Source organism: Canis lupus, chromosome 6 (assembly GCF_003254725.2).
Source record: "Canis lupus dingo isolate Sandy chromosome 6, ASM325472v2, whole genome shotgun sequence".
NCBI classification, from domain to species: domain Eukaryota; kingdom Metazoa; phylum Chordata; class Mammalia; order Carnivora; family Canidae; genus Canis; species Canis lupus.
The window spans coordinates 62,077,648-62,103,164 of record NC_064248.1 but is presented as its reverse complement, the minus strand read 5'-3'; the positions used below and the strand labels follow the sequence as shown (position 1 = coordinate 62,103,164).

General features: G+C 35.1%; 1 protein-coding gene across 4 annotated transcripts in view; it reads right to left on the bottom strand.

The window, feature by feature from the left end:
- The window catches only part of COL24A1 (collagen type XXIV alpha 1 chain), a 387,744-nt gene that overhangs the window by 36,851 nt on the left and 325,376 nt on the right, over nt 1-25,517 (bottom strand). For all 4 annotated transcript variants that reach the window (XM_025417772.3, XM_025417773.3, XM_025417774.3 and 1 more), the window contains 5 exons: nt 8,861-8,968; nt 7,167-7,274; nt 7,018-7,071; nt 6,383-6,445; nt 3,275-3,328 (listed from right to left, as the gene is read on the bottom strand). In XM_025417772.3, the coding sequence (XP_025273557.3) occupies nt 3,275-3,328; nt 6,383-6,445; nt 7,018-7,071; nt 7,167-7,274; nt 8,861-8,968 (387 nt within the window). The remainder of the gene's footprint in view (nt 1-3,274; nt 3,329-6,382; nt 6,446-7,017; nt 7,072-7,166; nt 7,275-8,860; nt 8,969-25,517) is intronic.

Sequence of the window (25,517 nt, the reverse complement as noted above, 5' to 3'; positions counted from 1 at the left end):
ATACTTTTGTTGAATTTCCTGTTAGATAATTTCTAATTTTGTCATGATAACAGTGATAAATATCTTTATACTTTATAAAATTGTCCTCCAGAAAGTTTCTTTGAAATTGCATGCACGCCTGAAATATATGGGAGTACAGATCTTCTGACACATACCATGTACTACCATTCTTTGTTAATCTTGCAGGCTAAGAATACGATTTCATTATTTCACCATTTATATTACTTCTTTCGTGTTTCCTGTCTTGTTCTGAACTCATTTTAAACCAGGTTATTAACTTTGAAAAACCAATTTTTAAGATATCTTTATAGAACTTGTTTTTATACCCTCTTCCACCTCCAGCCCAGTGTTAACAAGTTGGTAGATACCATTTAATAACTTTTTTTCTAATAAAATATTGACAAATATATTTATATATGATGAGGTGATCGGTCATTTTATAATACTGATATCATATTGTATACTCTTCTACACATTGGATTTTTCACACTTAATACTTCATAAGCAACTACAAGGCAGGTGAACTAGATATAACTAATTGTTTTTAATACTTGCATAATATTCTTTTTTTTTTACTTGCATAATATTCTATGAAATGGTTAGGCCAAAGTTTATGCAACCATTCCTCTACAGAGGAACCTTCATTTGATTTCACGTTTTGCTAATACTGCCACTACTGTGAAAAAAATCTTTGTAAAATTGCCTTAGTGTACTGAGTGCTTAATTTCTATGGCACAAATTCCTCCAAGTGGAACTGATTGGTTAAAGGGTATATGCACTTATATTTTAACAAATATCTTTCCATGAAGCCTGTAATTCACATCTACTAGTGATTAAACAAGAGTACTGTTTTCCCTAATCCCCTTCTGAGAGATTATATGTAGCATCTTATTATTACTTTAATTTGTATTTCTGTGACTATAAGTTAGGAGAGCATATTTCCAAATAATTATTGACCTTTTTGGATTTGTTTTTCAATTTTCTATTGCGTTTTCTATCTTTTTCATACCAACTTGTAAGAGCTCTTTATACATGAACTCATTATATGTTTTTGCAATTACTCTTTCCCAGCTTATACTAATTCTGTTTATGGAATCTTTTTCCAGACAAAATTTAAAAATTTTCAAGCAAACACATATTCTGTTCTTTTATATAGTTTTCAGATTTCCCTTCTTATATGAAAGGTCTTTTCCAACCCTTAAGCTATACTTAGCATAGTCACTGGCATAGGAATGGGCATGTGGCTGATCAATGGACATGAGGAAAAATGCAATGGAAGACTTCTACAAAAAGCTTTATTTTTTTCCCATGATAGGGCTATAGATCAGTTTCCACTTTGGGTATTATGTCTGGTTGTAATTGCTGAGAAATTGTAGTCATCTTGCTATAAGTTTAATTAGAAGCTAACATTCAGGAAGGCAGAGTAGAGACATGGAAACATCCTGGTCTTGGATAACATGATTGAGTCACTAAATTAACCAAATCTAAAGCCCTTCCAATTTCTGGGCTTCCTATAATGTGATATAAATTTCCTTATTATTAAAGCCGTTCGATACATGGCCCCTATTAACTTATAGCCCAAATCATCCTGATGTACCATTTTTCTTATATTTTTAATATCACTTTTGTTATAATTAAATTCCTATATTCTGAGATCTAATTCTGGACTCTAGCCTGTTTGCATTCATCTATTTGTTTATTCCTTTGCATTACCATATAGTTTCATTTACAATGACTTTAAAGTAATGTTTCCTTATTTGGAAAAGCAAGTCTTTCATCCTCTACCACTATTTTTTTTTCCCACAAAGTTTTGGCCATTCTCAGGAGCTTATTCTTTCACAATGAACTTTTCTTAAAAGTTTCTTCTTAGAATGGAAAAAAATGGAATATAGAAAAAATTTGATGTGCACGTTGGATATTATAAAGACCTTTAAGAACTATCTATAAACAAAAGATATTTTAATTGAGGCATTTTTTTATTATAGTTTCCTTGACCAATTAAAATTTCACAGTTTTGACAGAGAACAATCATTCAGTAATCACAACAGTATGTGTTTCTTAGCTGGCTGAAAAATCACCCACCAAAATCTGAGAATTCTTCCATTTACAATCTCCCATTTAGACTACATAGTGCTGAGTGGTAAATGCTGAGAATCTAGAGAAATGTCGAGTTACACTTTCCATTCTGTAAAATAAAAAATTCAGCAGTTTTGGTAGGAAATTCTTCCCTAATTTATCAAATAAAATCGAATGAGTTAATACCCCAAGTATTTCAGTTTATATATTAAGACTCTGTGCCTCTCTACAATAACATTTCCAAATGATTCAAAATATTGATTCTCTGCAGGGAATACCTCTTTCCTCTTCAAATTTGTCCCTACCTACAGGGTTCTTCCTCTTGTATGTTTACACTACTGTTAGTATTGTAAAACTCTCCCCTAACCTCTTTGCCAACACATTGTCTTATTTTTCTGTTGTATTTCATAGTCAAATTTCAAATTTCTAAAGGCACTGGCATCTACTAACTTTCTCCGTTTCCTCTCCAGACGCAGCTTGAATGGGGTAGAAAGAGCACTGATCTTGAAGGAAGAAACATCACCTCTGTAATTCACTAGCTGTTCTACCTTGAATAACTAGGTGAATCTCTGTAAACTTAATCTGTTTCTCCATGTCTTAAATAGAAATAATAATACCTACTGTAAAAGTTTGCTGCAGGAATTCAAGAAAAGGTATTGAATATTTATATCTACTTCCTTCTTCACTTAAGTTTGTACTATATCTTCCAATATAATTTATTTTCTTAAAGATCACTGTTAACTACTCCTTTCTTGAAACTCATCTATCTGAACCTTGTGCTTTTCTGTTTTACCTGGTGTTGCCACCAACTATCTCCTTCCTTTTAGTGAGTGGCACAAGGCCTCAGATCTTGCCTGTCTGCCTTTCTTCTGCTATGCTTTCTCCTTCAAAAAATTCTTTTTGTTGCTTTAGTGATCACCTCTATACTAATGCTCAGCCCCTTCTCTCCTGCTTTAGTTCTAATTTCCTTTCTCAACTCCAGTTTAAAATGTCTACCTCACTACATATACCTTCTTTACACATATAATCTCTAAGTTCTCAGAAATCACCTTGCAGGTGAAAATGTACAACTATTTTTGCCCTTGGCTTCTTAAATACCCAGGGTGATCCTTTTTTGGGTTACTCTAGAAATAGGATTAAAGAAGAAAAAACAAGAATATGAAAAGGAAAAGGAAGACCTATATTGTAACAAACTTACAGTTCTACCTGTTGGGCCTATTATACCTTCTTTGCCAAAGGGGCCAGTGTTTCCCTGTTGGGGTAAAAGAATATCAGTCAGTCTCATTGCGGGTGTAATGCAGAAAAATTCTAGAAAATTTCTTGTACAATGGTAAAATAGTCCACGCTAGCATAATTCCAGTCTTTAGTATAAAAATCTTATAGCATCAGAAGAAATCATAGTACTTGTGATTTGCAGTATGTGACACAATTCTGTTTATTATCATAGATTCTTATCAGGAGAATTACATCTGTATAGTTTCTAACAAACTGATAAATCAACATTATAATTTTTATGTGGTGATAACTTCAATGATGCCATTTTACATGTGGATAATTACATAACAAATGTACTTACTTAACATAAAGAAGACTCCATACAATGATGAACAAAATTTTGAGTAACTATCTTTATAGACATTGAAGGAGATGTCTGAGTGACGTGCAGCATGGAATTGAAAGAAGGTATTGGAAAGAAACACAGAGCATTATATGTGACCAAGCTCAGTTTCTCCATCTGTTAAATAAGAATGCCTATGTCATAGGGCCATTTTGGAATTAAAAGTGAAAAATGATTTTGAAACTATAGGCTGTTATTGTTTATAAAGATAACCTTGAATAAGCTCAATCCTGGTGAACTCTTCTTAAACTATGTATGGAAATCATTTTTTTTAATTGAAGTACAACTTATATACAATATCCTATGAGTTTCAGGTGTACATCACAGCTGGAATCACTTTTAAATACAAAGACCGACTTTAAGTTATGATTTGTAAATATGGTATCCAAATCTGAAAGATCCATAATCAAATCAAGAGAGTTGATTTTTTAACCTAATCAAATTTAAGCTCTAGGCTGGTTTATTACTGAAAAAAAAAGTTAATAAAAATTTCATCAATGAACTTAACCATGATCTGCCTCTAAAATAATGATTTGTTAAAAAAATGGAGGTATACATGAACTCTAGAGAACAGTAGACCAAACAGCAAAAAATTGTCTATGTTTATTTAAATGTGTCCAAAAGATAAAGTGTTGTGACTTTATTTATCATTTATTTTTATCTTTTTAGAGAGGGAGAGAGAGGTGGTGAGGGAAGGGCAGAGGAAGAGGGAGAGAGAGCATTTCAAGCAGGCATGGAGTCCAATGGGGTGGCTTGATCTTACAACCCTGTGATCATGACCTGAGATGAAATCAAGAGTCCGACGACTCGTAATGGACTAAGTCACTCAGGCGACTAACACTCAGGTGTTATGATTTTAATGGTTGGTACCAGTTAACTACATAAATACATCTTTGAAATGAAGGATAATTAATCCAGATTTCCTACTTCAATTAATTTATTTAATCGTCTAGTATTTATTATTGAGCAAGAATTAGTTCCTAGGCCACTTACTATCCATTCTATATTCTAATTATGCAGTTAGCAGACAACCTTATAATACATTATTTGGTCAATCAGCTGTGGATTCAAATTTTGGCTCTTCTACTTACTAGCCAGATATGGCCTTGAGCAAATTACCTTTAAGTGACTTAGTTTTCCCACCTGAAAAATGGAGGTAATAGCATCTCTCAGAGGATTTTTTATCAGGATTAAGTGATATAAGGGACACAAAGTGAACACTGATAGATAATAGTTTTTTGCTAAATACTAACTTATAATGACTTTTCACTTGTCTCTATCATGACTTAATAAGAGATAACTGCAATTGTAAATTAGTATTTGTGAGGAGTTACCAGAACTTTACTATTGGTGAACTGATAATATTTCTGGAGCTGCAAAGCAGTACAGGCTCAGATCCTGGCCTATAGAGACCCAGTATTTGGTGAGATTCTGCTTAGGACAGATACTAGGCAGGCAGCCAACTTCTCTTTGACAATATCAAGAAAGGATTAATTAATTGAGAATTTAATAAAACTAGAATGAAGGAATTTAATTAGTAGGGAACTTAATATATGTAAGAACTTAAAAGCAATATTTATTATAGAGAAGACTGTCTACATATAACCCACCTGTGGATAATCAAGAATTGGCCCTTATATAAAAGCACCAAATTTCCATGGTTCTTTAAAAATCATAAAAGAAACTAATAAATTTGCACCTGAAGAAATGTTGAGGCAGGGCTTTAAACAAACATTTCCTATGACAACACCAATCTTTGTATTACCGAAAATAATTTATCGTAAGAGTTGGGGAAGGGGTGTAGGATTTCAAAAATTTGACTTTTCATTTTAATATGTTGTGTAAGACAGTGGTTTTCAGCTGTAAAGTTCTTCAAGATTCCTTTCTCCTGCTTCTGGACCACTCTCCTTCTCTATGCTCTCTCCATCCTTGTCCTAGTAGCTGCTATTAGTCAAGGGGGTGCTACTGCTACAGTCAAATTATTGTTGGACATTTTATAGCTCTTTTTTTTTTTCAGTTTTATAGATCATTTCATCAACTAGGAGACTGTGGTCGAGAAAAACAAAAACAAAACAAAAACCAAAAACAAACAAAAACCAGTAATTGCTGATGGCTTATCTATCCCTCTTTATATTTGTGACAGTTTGCAATTCCAGGCACTAAACAGCTAATTGGAGTTCTTCAGACACTAATCTTTGCAATTATTTAAGCAGTCCCTCATCACTCTCCAGGGAGAGCTACCCCTGAGCTGGGAAAACACAGCTATTGGGAAATATTTTTCAAAGCATGGTGTGAGGAGCTCTGGTCATAGGCAAGCCTCCTGCAAATGGTGCATGGGGTGGTCTCTGGTCTCTGGTTGTATTAGTGCTTATAACATGAAACTGCTTTATGTTTTTGTTCCTAGTGTGAGTTAATAAATACATTATCCAGTATCAACATTAATTCTGATATATATTTTCTAAAGTAAGAATTGGAAAAATGGGTGGTTTATGGGGTCTTTTGCTCAAATTAATATATGAACTGAAAAAGGCTGAGAGCCTTTGCATGTGATCTAATGAGTTTCTATCTTAAAAGTCATTTTATTAAGTTATTAATTGGGAGTATATTAATCTTAGAGTCCTTAATGTTAATTCCTACAATCTGCAAAGAATCATGATTTCTGGGCAAGTAGAATGACTTTATACTTACTCTCTGTCCAATAGGACCTTTAGGACCCGATATTCCAACAATGCCAGCATCTCCCTCAGGACCCTAAAAATATGATAAAAATAAAAGTAAAAATCTTTAACTCTATATGAATATTTTACAAGTGAAATAATCTTGTAATAATCTATTAAGAGTCGGCTCTTAAAAAATGGAATGTTAATGTAAATGGACAGTTAATGATGTACATGCTGGAGAACTACGGAGGAATTGTTCTGAAGTATGGAATCTAAAGTATACCACTATCAATTCAAGGAGGGAGAGGAGGACAGATAGATACATGATAAAGCAAGTAGAGTAAAAAGCTACAGAAGAATCTAGGTAATGGGTATATGGGTCCTCACTCATTCTCTCAAGTTTGCTGTTTGTTCGAGAATTTTCAAAATAAAATGTTTGGGACAATGAAATGTGAGGGGACAAAAGCAAGTTATTAAATAAAATAGGTAGGAAAATATATAGCTACGTAGCATTTAAAAAATTAACATATCCAAAATATACTCAAATTTATAACTATACCAATGGAAGTTTTGCAGATTAAGAAATACAGAAGCTCAAGTCAGAAACTAAATATTGGTATTTTGACATCTTTCTCATGAAAAGCAAAAGTCATGTCAACATACTCTGGGGCCTGGGAATCCTTGGAAACCTGTCAAACCTTGAACGCCATGTTCTCCCTGCAACGTGAATAGATTATGATCATCATTATTGTGCAATGGTGTTCTGGCCTGTAGACTAATGATACTTAGTGAATTTCTGAGTTGACACATACAGGCTGCCCTTTCAGACCAGGCTCTCCACATGGTCCTTGATCACCTTGTGCTCCTCGGTGACCTCTTTTACCTTGAATTCCAGGTTCACCAGGTAGCCCTTGTTCACCCTATGGACAAAAAAAGAAAGGTGATCTAGCCTTTAGAATATACAAATATTTTGGCTTTTAAATGAAACCCAAATACAGGTCCAACCTCAGGCATAGTATGAGGCGCTGGGGAAATCAAATTCTGTATCGTCATTATCTCTACCAATATTTTCTATGCAAGGAATATTTGATTATAATGAGCAAGAAGCATAGCAGCAGGGAATGAAAATTCCAGGGATTGTGGTCATAACTGTGGAAAGAAAAGAGAAGGGGGAACTTAAAAACTAGAAAGAAGATAGCGAGGCTAAAGAGAGAATGGTGAGAGGTGGTGTGTGTGAGGGAAGGTGTTTATATATGATTTGTATTTTATTTGAATTGGTATTATTTTGCTCTGTTTTCCTTACCATACAGAGATGATTCAGCTGATATCAGAAACAGAGCAGAGTCTCCTGAAGTGTGAACCTTCGTTTTTGACATGGTTATCTTTCCAATCCTATCATTAAGAAATCTCCATTACCTGTTTTCCAAGGTTCCCTTTGATATGTATTCCCTTTAGCTCCTAAATTCCACTTTAAAGAGATACTTAAGCACCACTGTTTTATTTGTAAAAGTTAAGTCTTTTGTAAATTTATTTTTATTTTTGAAATGAAAGTTGTAATATTTTCATACCATTTCTAAAAGCAGGGATCTGGAGAAGTTTAGAGATAGATTAATGAAAAATGATGCTTGATAGATTCTGATCAAAGATTCCTTAAGATTAGCAAATCATTCTTCACTGTCTGGAGACAAAGCTTTGGAACTTGACAACTATGGATCCTTTTTATTGCAAGTTCATACATTAGAGATAGGAATCTTATTTCAGTTCCTAGTTTTAGCATTTGCTCAGCTACTTTGAAATTTAGTGGAAAGGGATAGGTCATTTCCAGTTTACCCATATGGGTCAGAATACCTGAACATTCTTTAGAAGTGGAACTATGAAAATCAAACTAAGAGGTGATAATGATGATGGTGCCAACATCTTAATCCTAGGCTTTTATGAAATTGCTTCAGACACTGGACTACTCTCTTGGTTGTCTGGGTCAATTCTGCATTGAGATAGCACTAAAACAGATTTAAAAAGCCTCTTGAATGTACAATACTCCATTCAATGAATGTGAATGCAAGATTTAATTATGGTCACTCTGATTCTAAGAAATAAGCTCCACTCTTATCAGATTTATTCATTGGTTGGTGAGATTCAGATACAGAGGAATAGGAAGTTTATCTAAGAAAGTTTGTATCAGGAAGTAAAAAAGATTTCTCTTTTTCGGAGGAGAAGGTGGATGACAGAGAGGGAAGAGGAAACAGAATGACTCAGGTAGCATTTTTTAAAGCATTGCCAATACTGAGTTAATGAGTCATTCTGGCAAATTACATGCACTGTGGTTACCACGGGAGATGAGTATGTCCAGGCCACACACTTTCCTTTTCCTCCTAAGATATTTTTATTATCGGTCAAATTTATTAAAAGCGATTAATTTTACCAACCTGTGATCTAGCCAATGAACTCAGGGACAATATGTAGGTCAATAGTGCTGCTCATCCATCAGAAGAAAATGTTAAAGTACCTTTGGGCCTGGAACCCCTGGGCTTCCCGGAAGGCCTGATGACCCCTTGGCTCCTCGAGGACCTGGAGACCCAGTCAGTCCTGTTCTTCCTGGGCTGCCCCTGGTGCCCTAAATAACATAGATAAGGGGAAAAAATGGGATATTTCCTAAAAATCCATCCAGAGGCTAAATATATGTAGGAGGGATTGGTGTTCTGAAAGCTGCTGTTGACAGGTTTGAGAGTTATCCTGGGCTTCTTTCCCAAATAAGTGAAATATTTAAGTAATGTTTTGACTCACCTAAAGTCTCCAATTATAATGTAATGGTCTGAGGTATTCAAAATGAAAATACTGAGGCAGTACAGTCCATCAGGACCTTTTGACTTAAATAGCCTACGTGTAAATTATGTGTGTTGTAGTCTAACTTTCTGTATTGTATTCTGGTTGCACGACAACTCTAATAACTGATTAATGTTTCCTTAAAAAATATTCTGTGGATATTAACTAGACTTACTGTAGTGATCATTTCTCAACATACATATATTGAATCATTATGTTGTATACCTGAAAGTAATATAATATTCTATGTCCCTTATATTTCAATTTAAAAAAAGATTAAGGAATTTAAAAAAAAAGTTTTTGAGTGGTTCATTCGTTAGCCCAGCACAGAATATCACTTATTGATATGACATATTACTAGAACTTAAGCTATGTGAATAGTTTATAGGTTGACTCTCGGTGAGAATATTTTCAAAGAAGTTAAAACACTAAATCAGTATAGCTTCAAGTAGAATCTGCTAAAATGTGATAAAATTGATAGCAATGCATTGGGAAAAGATTTATTGGACAAGTTTACAAAACTTGTGAAAATATAAGGTATTTAAACCTACGGATATTCATTGTATTATTCACCATCGGGTACACTGAGGAAAATACTCAAATCTAGCATGTATTAATGAATCAGTAGTGTCAACAGTGAACTCTGTCAATTCTTGCAACCTGGTCCAGTGTGTGGTTTTGTGTGTGTGTGTGTGTGTGTGTGTGAAAATAGAAACCGAATATCCTAATTTTTTAAAAAGATTTTATTTATTTATTCATGAGAGACACAGACAAAGAGAGGCAGAGACACAGGCAGAGGCAGGGAGCCTGATACGGGACTCGATCCCTGATCCCAGGATCAGGGCCTGAGCCAAAGGCAGATGCTCAACCACTGAGCCACCCAGGCGTCCCTGAATATCCTAATTTTATCATACAGCAATTTGATGGCTTAGTAGGGATAAAGTTTTATCAAGATATTTTGAGAATGAGATTGAAATGTTTTTGAATCGGAAAAACTACCTTAAACCTCTGTTATTGAATAATGAATAGCTTTAAAATATAGATTTTACTGCAGACTCCATAATGTTTATCAATGAATTGAACCTAAAATTATAAGGCAAATCCATGCCTGTATGTGAAGCATATACTGTGTAAAGTCTTCTTTTTCTTTTTTTAAGGGTGGGGGGCAGGAGCAGAGGCAGTGGGAGAATGAGAATCTTAAGCAGGCTCCATACCCAGCGCAAAGCACAATGCAAAGCTCAGTCTCACAACCCTGAGATCATAACCTGAGCCAAAATCAAGAGTTGGGCGCTTAACTGACCGAGCTACTCAGACAACCCAAGTAATTTTTTTTCTTTTTTTTAAGTAATTTTTTTACAGTAATCTCTATGTCCAACATGGGGCTTGAACTCATAACCCCCAAGATCAAGAGTCACATTCTATACTGACTCAGCCAGCAAGGCACCCCATATGGTAAAGTAATTTTGATGACAACTAATGTTTGAATCACAAGTAATATCAAGCAACTTTATACATTTCCTATGGTGTCAAAAATTAAAACAATAAAACTCTCAAACCTGGGCAATATGTCACTCTTCATTTCTCACGCAAATTTGCAGTGGGTAGATTTTTTTCTTTTCTTTTTTTTTAGTGGGTAGATTTTCTGAGCTCAATTTCTTTTAGTAGCATTTTTTAATACTAGAGGCAATAAATTTCTATACCTCAAAATCCATTTAACCATGCCACTGAGGAGTTCTCACCTAACAGTTCAATTGGAAATGCTAATATAAAATGTTATGACATGCTAGAAGGCAAATATCAAGAGAAGAATCTAACAAAATTTTATAAATTCTTTCCATGCAATGAATATGCACAATTAAAATCATATGTTCAGGAATTTGGCAGTACCTATCTGTGTGAAAAGAATTTTCAAAGATAAAATATGGAAAACATGCAAAATCTCATTATAGGTAAGCATTTACAAATAAAAAGAAAATTTTGATGATAGGGAACTATAATAAGCTAATTGTGATCTCTCCTCCCACAAATCATTCCCTTTTTTCTTGTTAGTAGACTTGTATTACAAAGAAAATTGTACTAAATTATTATATTTTGAATTTTATGAAGAACAATTTTGTGAAAATCTGTTTTCTCTATTGTTACATAAGTTCTTAAATAATACCCTTAATTTTGCCTCTTGCCCTGCAAAGCCTAAAGTAGTTGCTAATATTTACAGAAAACATTTGCTGACCCCTATTTTAGGAGATGACTGCTACTTTCTGAGTTGATTCCTGGGGCACTAAATTGGGTTGTGCAATCATTCTTCTAGACATTCAGCAAATATCTGATGATGATATGTGAAAGGAAGGTACCGTGGAAAACCCTATGAGGAATATAAATATGAATAAAATATGGTTTTTGTTTTCAAGAAGCTTAAAATTAAGTGAAAAAGATAAAATGTAATATATAAATAGTTAAAGACAAATATTTTTTAAATTGTCAAATGAGGATAGAGATATAAAGCAAATACTAGAGAGGTATATAGGGGAAATTACCTCTGGTGCTAATCATGAAAGGAATTACTGAGAAAGTAGTGTGGAATTGGATTATAAGATAAAGATACTGCTGTGGCCCCTTCATTCAAGCATCAGACTCTTGATTTCAGCTCAGGTTGATCTCAGGGTTGTGAGATAGAGCTCCACATTGAGCCCTGCACTAGGCTCTAGTGAGCATGGAGCCTGCTTGGGATTCTCTTTCCCTCTCTGCCTCTCCCCTCATCACATATGCTCTCTCTCTCTCTCTCTCAAAAAAAAAAAAAAAAAAGGATAAAGATAAAGATAAAGATATTGTCCTTAAAGTTACAAATGTAATAGGAGAGATGATTTGCTCAAAAATAGTCTAGAGTCATCTCTGTAGAAGGCCTGGTTGGGAGAATAAGATTTAAAGATAAAGTCGATTTTGAATAGAATACTGAAGTATTTTTCCTTTTCTCCCAAGTTATTTCTTCCAAATTATGTCATCACATATCTTTACATTCTCTTACTTATGGGAAGTAATTCGACATAGTTAGAGAATTAACTTTTCCAGGTAGATTTTCTTCGTGATCACCAAACTCACTAAAATTATGAGTGAAAATGTGTTTCATATTACTAGGTGCCATGTACTATGCTGGCACTTACAGGGAGATACCTACAGGATATAAATTCATATTCCTTAATTTGACCTCTAAACTTTTTTTTTTTGGTCACAATCTACATTGAGTATTTTTTCTCTTATCGTTTCTCTATATTAGTAGCTCTTAAAATATGTAAGGAGCAATTATTAAGACAAAATCCTCATTGGAAGAAGGTAAAGGGAAGGGGGGAAACAGAGGAGACTAGGGAGAGAGTGAGAAAAGAGAGGGGGAGAGGGGAAGAGAGAAAGAGAAAAAGAAAGAAAGAAAAGAAAGAGAAAGAGGGAGGAAGCAGGATGGGTAGAGAGAAAAGAGACAGATCCACATTGTGGATTTAAGATTCAGGTGGCATGGTTCTCCCATGTTGCTTGCATCTTAATCCAAGTGTATTAATCTCTATTTCCTTCCCCTTGCCACATGAACTTGAGAACCCTGGGTTCATGTAATTGGTTCTATTTCCTTCCCCTAGCCACACAAACCCTGGATTCATGAAATGGTATCATTTTAGAACTCATCAATGCAAATGAAAGCACATCTAGTCATAGTCATCTGAGACTTTGGGATGTAAAATCTCAAAAATGTTCAATGAAGGCAGTTGTTATACCAATGGCCAGGTCTCAACAGGAATATGACTATACAGAAAAGGCAAGTCTCAAAAACAAAATTCTGATGAACAGTGCCCTCCCCACTAAAAACAGGTGAAAAACCAAAGAAACCAAGGGCTTGCAGAGAAAGAAGGGTATGTAATAGCAAGGAAAATTAAAAAACCCACCAAAACATACAGACTTAGGTTAACCCACCAAAACATACAGACTTTTTTATTTTTTCAAAACATACAGACTTAGGTTAATATACAGACTTAGCTCCAGAGTTAAACCAGGTGAATAGTTAAGTTAAAGAATGTAGATCAGTATAAGGATTTTTTTTTTTTTAGAACAGATTGTCTTGCAAGGCTATGAATATTCTATCCTTGGATATATTTTAGAGGTAATAGATGCCACAGGGAGAAGGTAACACATGACAGGTTACCCTAGACAATTTTAGGATACCTCAACATTCCAGAATTCTAATATAGTAGCACTTCACTTGTAATTTTAGGCAAACTTTAAGACCTTTTCTCACCAACAGGAAAAAAATGTATCTTTTGGATGATGCATGGACAACAGACATTCAGATACTGCTGAACGCTCCTGAAGTCAATAGGTATTTTTGACTGAGAATAAAAAGGACCCTAAGACTACTCTTTAGGGTTTACTGAAAACTAGAAACTTTACTTGCAGCGTTATCACACATTTAGCACCAGACAGTGAATATGTTCCAAGTCATTTACTGTTCATGTTGGTTTCTTAGAGAGAAATTTGAGGATGGTAGCAGAGTGTTCTGGACAAAGTTCCAAACAATGTTTCATACAAGTAGAGAACAAATATTTCTTATTATGAACACAAAGAAGGATGAGTAATTTTGCTTTCAAGAGAAACAGATGCTAATGCCTAGGCATTCTTTCCAGTATCTTCTAAATGGTTTGTTTCAAACCAATCATTAAAGATTAAGTCATTCTGAGCAAATTTTGAAAAGTAAATAAAGTCATAATTTGTTCAGAGATGCTGAAACCAATAAACAGTTTACCCGAGTCTTTAAAAAAAAGGTTAATAGTATGATAAAAAAAAAAAAACAACAACTCGTGATGTCTCATGGCTAGAGACTTCCATTATGATCAGATAGGAATCAGATTTGCCTGCTGAGTTTTTTTTAAAACTGACATATAGGGATCCCTGGGTGGCGCAGCGGTTTGGCGCCTGCCTTTGGCCCAGGGCGCGATCCTGGAGACCCGGGATCGAATCCCACATCGGGCTCCCGGTGCATGGAGCCTGCTTCTCCCTCTGCCTATGTCTCTGCCTCTCTCTCTCTCTCTCTCTGTGTGACTATCATAAACTAAAAAAAAAAAAAAAAAAAAAACGAAAAAAAAAACTGACATATAATTGACATATAATATTGTGTAAGTTTAAAGGGCACATTGTGTTGTTCTGGTACACTTACGTTTATGTATTACAATGTGGTTATTATAGTAGTGTTAACTAATACCTTTATCATATCACATATTTATAATTTCTCTTTTGTGCTGAGAACAGTTAAGATTTAGTCCTCTGGCAACTTTGAAATTTACAGTATGGTATTGTTGACTATAATCACTGTGTTGTGCATTAGATTTCTAGAACTTACTTATCTCCTAGTTGTAAGTTTGTATCCTTAAATTGGTTTTCAACTCTGTAGGAAGTGTCAATTTTAGCTGGACTGAAACTGATGACTGCTTAAGCCTTGATAATCTAAGGAAAGAAGTACTTGGTTCAGTAATCAACAACATCAGCCACAGCAAGAATTACTTTTTATTGAGTGTCTTCTGTGTATCAGAAACTGTAATGGTAAAAAAAAGAGAAAAGAAAAGAAAGAAAAGAAAAGAAAAAAGAAAATAAAAGAAAAGAAAAGAAAAAAGAAAAGAAAAGAAAAGAAAAGAAACAAAACTGTAGTGGTATATGGTTGCATTGTTTTATTTAATCTTATTTCCTTCAGTAAGAGGAACTTCTTATCTTTCACTTTGACTTCCCTGTGAGGAAAGGAAAGAAGAGTATGTAAACATACACATACTTAGGTATAAATCTGCCTTTATTCTGGAACCCAATGGAAAGACATGAGAAGAAAAATGGAGTTATATGGATATATTTATAAGACAGAGAGAGAAAGATTTTGGAACAATGATGACTGGTTTGTATAAAATAGTGAAACATAACAATGAGAATGTCACTTTGTTATTCCCTAGGCCCTTTAATTTACTTGTCTTAATTTCATTAGGATTGAAACAAGTATATTAAGAAACAAGAAACAAAATAAAATTTCTTAAATACAGGCAACAACAAAAATCCACATTAAAAAAAAAGATTGTATTTATTTATTCATGAGAGACACACAGAGAGAGGCAGAGACATAGGCAGAGGGAGAAGCAGGCTCCATGCAGGGAGTCTGATGTGGGACTTGATCCCTGATCCTGGGATCATGCCCTGAGCCAAAGGCAGATGTCTGCTCAACCACTGGCTGAACCACCCAGATGCCCCCAGAAATCCACATTTCAAAGTAGATGTACAAAGGAAAAGCACCTTAAAACCGTGTTGAATGAAAAGACAAATATTAATTTTATTGATTTCTCACCAGAATGATAAATTTAAAATGACACTAAACTTCAAATTAGTTGACATTTTTCTTTAAAGTAGCACCTTGAAAATTATTAAAGTTTTTTCCTTTCCCTATTGCCAAGCATCTTCTGTGCTCATAGCATTATGTTTATATATTTATTTACTGTATGAGAAAATAGCAGTTAAAATTAATTTACTTTCTATAGAACAACAAAAAAATAAGTATGATGCCCTGAAATTTTTTGCATTAGGCAACATAAGTACTCCATTTTTTGTTAAGTCAGCAAACCAATAGCTTATAAAAGTAATGCTTTGCTTCCTTTGTTCCAAGCAACTAAAAACACTTCTGTTTAAGTAAGAATTTCTCATTTTATTTGGTTTACTAAATATATCCCTCCCAGGAAAAAATTGGCTGTTTAAAAAATGTGGGATAATAATTATTAGGTGATTATATGCAAGGCTATATTATATAAAAATAATGTAGCATTCATAACATTTTCCTTCAGTGCCAGTCATAAGTAATGTGGCCAAATGCTGGAAACAAGATTTATGAATGAGCTGTATACTAAAGTCAGGAGGTAACTTTAGTGTTGAATCTCTAAACATATTAAAGCTTCTGGAACTTGGAACAGGGTTGAGACAAGTCATAGGGTAGTGGAGACAAGTCAGGTCTGCTTGACTTAGGTCTGTTCCCAAGAATCTACAAAACTAACTCTTGTTTGCCCTTAATGAATACAGGCATTTCAGCATTGTATTACCTCACAGAAATTATTTCTATATTTCCATTAGGGCAATTGGTGGTTTATCAGTCTTGCAAAATGGACAGTACAAATGTCACTTTAACATTGGGCAAAATTAATGTATCTTATGAAATCTCCTTTACTCAGGTCTTAACTGATAATCCCAGCACTAATGGGGATCGAAAGAGGGCCTTTCATTTATACTTTGGCTCTTAGACATGTCTAGGCTCACATCACTATGAAGAAATAAATGCCCATCTTTTGTTTCAAAAATAACAAATCTATACCCATACTATCTAATTTGATCTTCTGATAATCCTGTGAACATGTCAGTTCTTTCCTGACTGTAGGTTTTTCCATTTTGGTTCCTTCACAGAACACGTTCTTCCCTCATTTTTTATATACCTGGCTCGGTCTTACCTTCCCAAAGGAGATAAAGTGTTTATATACCCAAATATGACCTCCTTGGTGAGGCCCTCCACTGTCTACTTCCTCTATAATCTATTTCCCACATGCTCTCTCTCAACACTCTATTTATTTCTTTCATAACACAATTTGGAATTACCTGATTTGTTTATTTATTGATTACCACCCAATTACTGGGCTGAACCACATTACATTATGAATTTTAAGGTAAAAAATGGTCAAATGTCAGAAATTTCTTGCTGTTCCATGTATGTTTCATGAAGGCAGTTCTTTATCTATCTTGTTCATTGTACTCCTGGCTCATATTAAGCACTAAACACATATTTGTTGAATGAATGAATGTTAGCTTAAGCATGAGTACCTATTATTATAGGAAGATGATAATAACGATGTAGTCTACTAAATGCTTCATGTACAATGTCTCATTTGATTTTCAGAAAAAACCATTTGAATTAGGTATTATTATCTTCCTGTTACAGATAATACTTAAGACGTTATGTAACTGACACATCTTAATTTTATTCAGGGCTCCAAAGTTATAGTTATTATGCAGAGACCATTCGAATACTCTTCAAATATTTATTGAGCTTCTTCTATGGACCTGACACAGCTAAGTGCTAGGGATGCAAAGATGAATAAAGTACAATCCCAATTCTATATGAGTTTGCAGTCGTTCATCACAGAAAGTCATGACATTATGTAATCAGCAACCATATGACCTGTGCTCTGATGGAAGCAGTGTATAGAGTGTACACAAGTTTAGAACAGGGAGTCCAAGGAAGAGTGGGGAGTCCAAGGAAGAGTGTCTGAAAGAGGTCACAGTTTGGTTAAATCCTGAAAGAGCAAGAAATTGTTCATCCTAAAGTAACAGAGTAAGGTGGAGGAGCTTTTCAAGCAGAGAGCATAAATTATATGTACAAAGACATGAAAGTAAGGAAAATATACAGAATTCAGGGGGAACATCTTAGTAATTGAGCATATCTGAGTGGGGGTGTAGCATGGTGGTTAAGAACACAGGCTGTGAATCTAGATTGATTTTGAATTCTGGCTCTATTAGTCATTGTCTATGTGACCCCGGGCAAGTTACTCAGTCTCTCTGAATCTCACCCTCTTTTCTGTAACCTGGAGACAATAGTTATACCTACCTTGTGGTTGGTTTGTTTGTTTGGTGAGAATTCAATAACTTTATACATATTCAGCACCGTGAATAGTACCTGGCACACTGTAAATGTTTAATAATTGTTAGCTGTCATTATGACTGAAATGTACAGCAAATGTGAAGAAAAAGGTAGAATGTAAGACTGGAAATGTAAACAGAGGCCAGACCATGAAGATCAACATTCCACAAAGACTATGAACTTTTTGGATTGGGAATCACTGAAGATTCAACTAGGAAATTTACGTCCTTTAGCAAATCTTTCATTTTGTTGCTAATAAGCAGCCAAACAGACTGTGTTTTGTCTGCTCTGGAAGGGTTCCTAATGAGTGGTAAGTGAGCCAAAAAAAGCACCAGGGGGAAGAGGGAGAAAGTAGCAATCAGGAAAAGCCATAACTGGAAATCACCCTCTTAATAATAAAGAGTTGACAGGATCTGCTGAATGTAGATCTGGCAAATGCAAGTACATTTCTTTCTCTAAAATACTGTGAAGAAAGAAATGCATCTTCTCAGAAACAGAGGTTTCTTTGGTGTGACTAGTTCACAGGCTAGAGGACACAGCAGATGGGTGGCAGGGCTGCTGGTGGTCCTGACAGAGGCTTCCATGGTGGTCCTGCTACTCTGTGCTTGGATTATGAGTGGGCTGATGAAGTGTGTTTTTCCTTCTTATACTGGACACAATCCACAGTGGAAAACTCTAGACTTTCGATGTTCTTTTAGGACAAGCATCTCATTTTCTACCACACTTAAGCCTGTGTTCACCTGACAAAGTGCAAAGTCAAGATTGAAAGGCCTTGATTTGTCTTAAGTCAAGATGTTAGTTTTGTTTCTTTCCCTCTTTTCCAATAACCAATTTTATTAGTTGCAGCAAAAAATAAAAAGACTGGTAAGCCTCCATTTTGATGACAAATAGATTTATGATCTTTGCAGGGAAAAGTTGTTTTCCTTTTTCATAAATGATTGAGGCACTACAGAAGTCCAATGCAATGAAAACAGCATGGTAGACTCATTTACTACAGATGTGCTAAGTTGACTAGTCTCAAAACACTCATTTATACAGAAGGAAACTCACACAGGCAAATGTGAGCCTCCCCAATCCTGTCCTTCAGTTATAGTCACGTGACCTTGAAAAAACATTGAAACTGTGGCGTGAATATGCCAAAAATTCTTTAACTCCTTGGCCACATCAAAAAAAAGAACATTGTTTAGGAAAATCAGGCAGTTGCATAATGCTAGAAATCCCAGAATAAATATTTTTTTCAGTGGAAAAATCCAGCAGTCTTTAAAGGTAAGCCAAGAAACACCACGGTGCCATGATTTTAAAAAATAAAAAAAATAAGAATAAAAAAGAAAGACCAATGGAAAGATGTCCTTATCCATTGTTGAAAATATTCTAGGGAATATGCCAGTATTTAGAGATTGTGTTACTTTGTCTTAACTAGTTTTTCTAATGCAATAGTAAGTTTCAGAAATGATTACTTGAAATCATTTTATCTAATGACCAGTTTAGTCATTGTTATCTAATATCATTGACCAGACTAGTTCCTTATAAAGCATTATCATTCTAAGTTTATATCATATATTCTACAGATAACAGAAACATTGGTAGAAAATATTTCTGTATTCATAAATACCAATAGCATGTGTAAACTTTGGGGTTAAAAGGGGGATTCCTCAAGGGAAAGTTATTTTGTTTTTTTATTTTGATGGATACAAAACACTTCAATATTTATGACATCCTGATATTCAGTGTGTATGTGAAATTTTTCTGACTTAGTCTCTGAAAATGCTAAAAGTAGGAGATGATGAATTATGATCTGATACCTAATTGCTTACTAATGGCAATAGCAGATATCATTCAACTTCATGACCCTGGGTGATATACTGCAGCAATATTCAACATTATTGTAATTCATTTGAATTCCTTTTCATCACAAAATTCCATGAGATTTTTATACTAGCCATATATAAAGGAATATGTGGCTCAGAATCTATTTTTTAAAAATGCTCAGTTTGAAGTAGAATAGCTTCATTTTTTTTAAAAAAAGATGTTATTTATTTATTCATGAGAGACACACACAGAGAGAGAGAGGCAGAGACACAGGCAGAGGGAGAAGCAGGCTCCATGCAAGGAGTCTGATATGGGATTTGATCCCAGGACTCCAGGATCACACCCTGGGTGAAAGGCAGATGCTTTAACTGCTGAGCCACCCAGATGTCCCAGTAGAAAAGCTTCAGAAGTGGACTAGAATGTGTGTGTTTTATTGTTTGATTAGTTCAGACTCAGATTCTTTCTGATTATGTCTTCAGCCTCTCCATCTCTACTGCCCATCTAGCATGTAAATGGGCTCAAGGTTCTGTCACTTGCAAATAACTCCTACTTTAATTTTAGTTTCATCTCTAGTTGTTGTCCTACTTTCTCTTTCAGAGCCAAATTTCTCCATTGAATTGTCTATATATCCGATTTCCTCACTGTCTACTCTCCTCAAGCTCTGCAATCTTCTTTCTGCCCCCACTAATCAAATCAAATGGCTATCTGCTGAAGTTACTGATCACCTCTATATTCTAAAATATAATGGTTATAATTTCATCTTTTTAGATTTCAGTGCTAATCAGGGTCCTTATTTGCAAATACCAGAAACAAATTCTGGGTAATTTAAACAGAAAATTTCCCTGAAAGGCATTGAATAGCTCATAAAAATCACAGAGAAATCCAGAAAGACAGGTTTGGAAAATGCTTAGAATTGTAGGAAGGTTAGGAACTACTGCAGCTCCTGGCCATTGACTGCAGGTCATCCCTGGAAACAGAGTACTACTGATGCTACTGCCACTAGAATAGAATCTCTATTATCTCTGCTTCTGCATATCACAAACTCCCCAGCCAAAGGCCTTCCTTGGTGGACATAACAGATTGGTTCAGCCTAAGTCATGGGCTTATGTCCTTGTTTCAAGGAGGAATTAGAAGGTGAGAGTCCAGAATTTGACTTCTGTAGAAAATGGCCTTGATTTTGGCTCAGGTGGTGATTTCAGGTTGTGAGACTGAGTGGGCACCGAGCTCCGTGCTCAGCAGGGAGCCTGCTTGAATATTCTCTCCCTTTGCCTCTGCCCCTCAGCCCATTTTCACTCTCTCTCTCTAAAATAAATAGATAAATCTTTAAAAAGAAAAAGAAAAAAAAGTGCCTCCCTGCCAAGACTCAGAGAGTTAATGCAAGCATTTATAAACATAAAAATGAGGTTAAGATGCTGGCTAGCCAAATAAAAAACAAAAATAAAACGCATGTCCAACACAACCTCTCAGGATTATTATAGTTGGTGACTTCCTCCTCGAATTATTTTTTTCTTAAGTTTCCATGACATTGTATTCTTTTTCTCCTATCTCTTATGATCACTACTTCTCAGTCTCCTCTTCCTCCTTTACCTGATTTCTGAATGATGGCATTCATTCCTCACAGCTTGGTACTGGATTTTCTTTCCATTGTTTACTTAATATTTGTGTTTTTCTTCCTTTGTTCCCTAACTCTATTCACTGCTGCTCCTCTATCTAGCTATTTGTCCTGGGATTTTGACCTGCATGGACTGCATCACCTGGGTTCTCTTGTCTTCTCTTGACTTTCAGTTGGGGTTGGTCAATGGGATACACATCACTAGGATATTAGAGGAGAGAGGAATACTTCATTTATTTCTCCCATTCCTTCCTGGCTTTGGCATTCTGTCAGTGGCTAGGTTACTTTCAACTCTAGCTCCTGTGAGGTGTCCCTTTTCCAACAGCTCCAGCTCTCAACTGGACTCTCAACTTGACATTATTTCTTTCCTTTAACCTTTCAGGTCTAAGGGCAATAACCACTTCCTACTGTTGATAGTCTCTGGATTCCCCCAACATTCCATTTTGGCTGTCTGAACCCTGTCTATTTCAGTAAATATTGTCTTCAAAATTCAAAAGTAGAGTTTTTCATCTACTTTCTAACATGACTGATTAAGTACACTTTAATATGTTGATGACTCTCACATTTATATCTGACCTCCTCTCTGAGCTCTAGGCCAGAATATTTAATTGCCTACTTAACATCTTCACATGAATATTATAACTTGGTCCATAAAATTTGGGTTTCCTTCAGTGTTTGCTTTTTTAGTGATGGGCACTATGATGCACCAAGTTAGAAACTTGCACAAGTTAGAAACTTGTAAGTTATCCTTGACATCCTTCTCCCTCCTGTCCCTCCCATAATCAAGTATCAAGTCCTATAAAAGCTACCTCCTAAATACTACTATACCCACCCACTTCTTTCCATTTGCACGTCACTAGTCTAGTCCAAACCATGAACATATGTAACCTGGAATACTGCAATAAATAGTCTTATTAGTCTCCTGTATCTACTCTTGCTCCTTTCAATCCATTTTCTATAATGAAGCCAGAGGAAGTCCTTTAAAAACGTAAAATTGGATAATGTCCCTCAATAGGTCCTACTATCTTCAGATAATGCTCAACATCCTTAATATGTCTTTCAACATGCACCATGTTGGTTGAGCCACCATGTGGTTCCTGTATACCACAACAGTATCAAACTGTATTAGTTTACAGCTTGCCTTTTGTTTACATTAGTCACCTTTTGATGAATATTTGGGATGTTTCCATTTTGGGACTATTACAAAGATAAGTGCTATGACTATGCATGGGCAAGTTTTGTGTGGACATATGTTTTCACTTCTCTTTGCTAAGAGTAGAAGGGCTAGGTCCTATGATAGGTGTTATTTTTAATGTTTTATGATACTGCCAATTCCAAAATTGACATCCTAATAGTATTAAGTGTTCTGATCCATGAACATAGTACATATCCCACTTATTTAGGTGTACTTTAATTTTTGTCAGAAATGCTTTATAATTTTCAGCATGTAGGTTTCCCCTTTGGTTAAATTATCTCATTTTGGCACTATCATATGTATTGTTTTTTAAATGTCACTTTCTGAATGTTCATTGTTAGCATATAGAAATTCAATTCAAATTTGTGTATTGATCTAACATCCTGCAACTTTGTTAATTTTACTTATTTTTTTGTAGATTCTTAAAGATTTTCTACATAGATGATCATGTTATTTATGAATAAAGATAGTTTTATTTCTTCCATTTCTTTCTGGGTTGGTTTTATTTCTTTTCATTACCTTGTGAGGGTAATAAGAAGCTTATTGCATTAATTAGAACCTCTAGTACAGTGTTGAGTGTGTCATTTAAATGTAAGAGAGTAATACAGATATCTGGAGGCATATGAGGCCTCAGAAGGCTTGTCTCACAAATGCCTACTTTGGAAATGCTCTTTGGAGGAAGTATTGAAATAATAATAGAAGCAAATTCTAGAGATTCTATAAAGGATATTGAAAGTAATAATGATCAGATAGCTTAATTAAGGTTACTACTCAAAAAAGATGCAATGGTAATAAAAAAGAAAGTAATGCATAAAAACTAAAAGTTGGGGCACCTGGATGGCACAGTGGGTTAAGCATCTGACTCTTGGTTTCTGCTCAGGTTGTGATCTCAAGATGTGAGATTGAGACTTATGACAGGCTCTGTGCTCAGTGCAGACTGCCTGGATTTTCTTTCATTCCATATACCCCTCCCCACCATAATTTTTCTTTCCCTTTCTCTAAAATAAATAAATAACTAAAAAAAAAAGAACTTTATAAATTAAAAAAAAAACAGTAATAACTAACTAGAGAATAAAATAAAAAATAATACAGAAGGCCTTTATTAAGGGGCAATACTGCATATTGATAAGAACAAAGAATATTGAGTTTGGCTGCTTTCATATCTCTGAGACAATGAAAGTGACAATCTCTCAGTGCTTCGGAACGTATGTGAGTATGTATTTTTTTTTTTAAATTGAAGCATAGTTGGCCTCAGTTTCTTCATGTACAAAATAAGGATCATAATTATATATATCTTATAAGATTATAAAGATTAAATGAGTTAATATAGTTAAACACTTACTTTGGTACCTGGTACATACTTAACATTATATAAATCTTTGCCATCTATATGGAGCTGTTCTATAATAGCACAATAAAGATGATAAGAAAAAATATTTCATCTCTTATATTGGTTAACTACAATGATAAGATACGAATTTTCTTCTAATATATCTATAAAAGCAAGGTAACTCAATGACAATTCAAGCTTTCATTATGTTTTTAGAGAAACTTAGCAAATCTAATCTCAAATGTATGTAGTAGAAGTATAAAGAAGGGGGACTTTCCCTATTAAATATGAAGACACATTACAAAGTCATAGAATAAGAACAGTGTGATAATACAAACAGACCAAGGGACACCCAATTTTTTTCTGTAAAAGGGCCAGAGAGTAAATATTTTAGATTTTGTAAGGACATTGGTCTTTGTTGCACCCACTCAACTGTGATTTGTGATGCAAAAGCGCTATTTTTAAACAAATGACTGTGGCTATGTGCCCATACAACTAATTTATGGATACTGAAATTTAAGTTTCATGTCATTTTCACATGTGACAAAATCTTCGCCTTCTTTTTATTTTTTCTACCATTAAAAATGTAAAAACCATTCTTAGTTCATGGGCCATACAAATATATATCCATTTGGTTCATCAGGTGTAGTCTGCTGATACCCAGAATGGACAACTGATACAGGCCATGTATAAACGAGAACTTAAATAGAGTTGGTTGGATGTTTTCTATTTGTGTTTTGAGATCCAGTCTCTGTCCTTCTCCACCCCACACCATGCTCCAGTGGGCTCCCTCACCGTCTAGCTGTTGGTCAGTGACATACCAAGGGGAGGAAGATGGGAGAGAGCCTACTCTTGGTATAGGCAGAAAGGGAGTGTATTGTCATTAGTGAATTTTTAAAGGAATAATAAAACTTTTTGTTATCATCATCATATACTGGCAACTCTACACAATGTCAGTGATAAAACAGTCCTCCCCATTAGTGCTACTATTATCACCCTTATTTAGTTGAGTTTGGCTAATGGGACATCCTGGCAGGGGGCTGGGGTCAGGAGGACACTGAAATCTCCAGCAGATTCAGGATGCTATGTAAGCTACCTTGTTATTTGCCCCTTGTGACTGAGCAATGATAATAGCCAATAATAAAAGAGGGATCTGTGGCTGGTAGAGATGCTCTATAGGCCCTCTGATAACCTCTCCATAGCAAATCACAGCTTGTATCTATAAGATTTTGAAGATAAGCCATGCCTTCCTTTGTGACATGTAATTTTCCATCTGGAAGGTGGTTCTAGGCTTGCTCTGGTTGAAACTGAATAACCAACCCTGAGACATCAAATGACTATGTTGCCCTGAACTGCCTATTATGAACTAGGTGATGATATGTGATCCACTGAGTCATAGAATTGGATGTGCAGCAGCAGTATTCTCCTAAACGGAGATGACATATATTGAGACTGGGCCCTACCAGGTCCAGAAAGTGCAAACAAAATATGCAAGCAGCATGGGACGACTGAGTGGCTTACTGGTTGAGCGTCTGTCTTTGGCTCAGGGTGTGATCCTGGATTCCCGGGTTCGAGTCCCACATCGGGCTTCCTGCATGAAGCCTGCTTCTCTGCCTCTCTGCCTCTCTCTCTCTCTCTCTCTCTCTCTCTGTGTGTGTCTGTCTCTCATGAATAAATAAATAAAATCTTAAAAGAAAAATCCAAGCAGCCAATT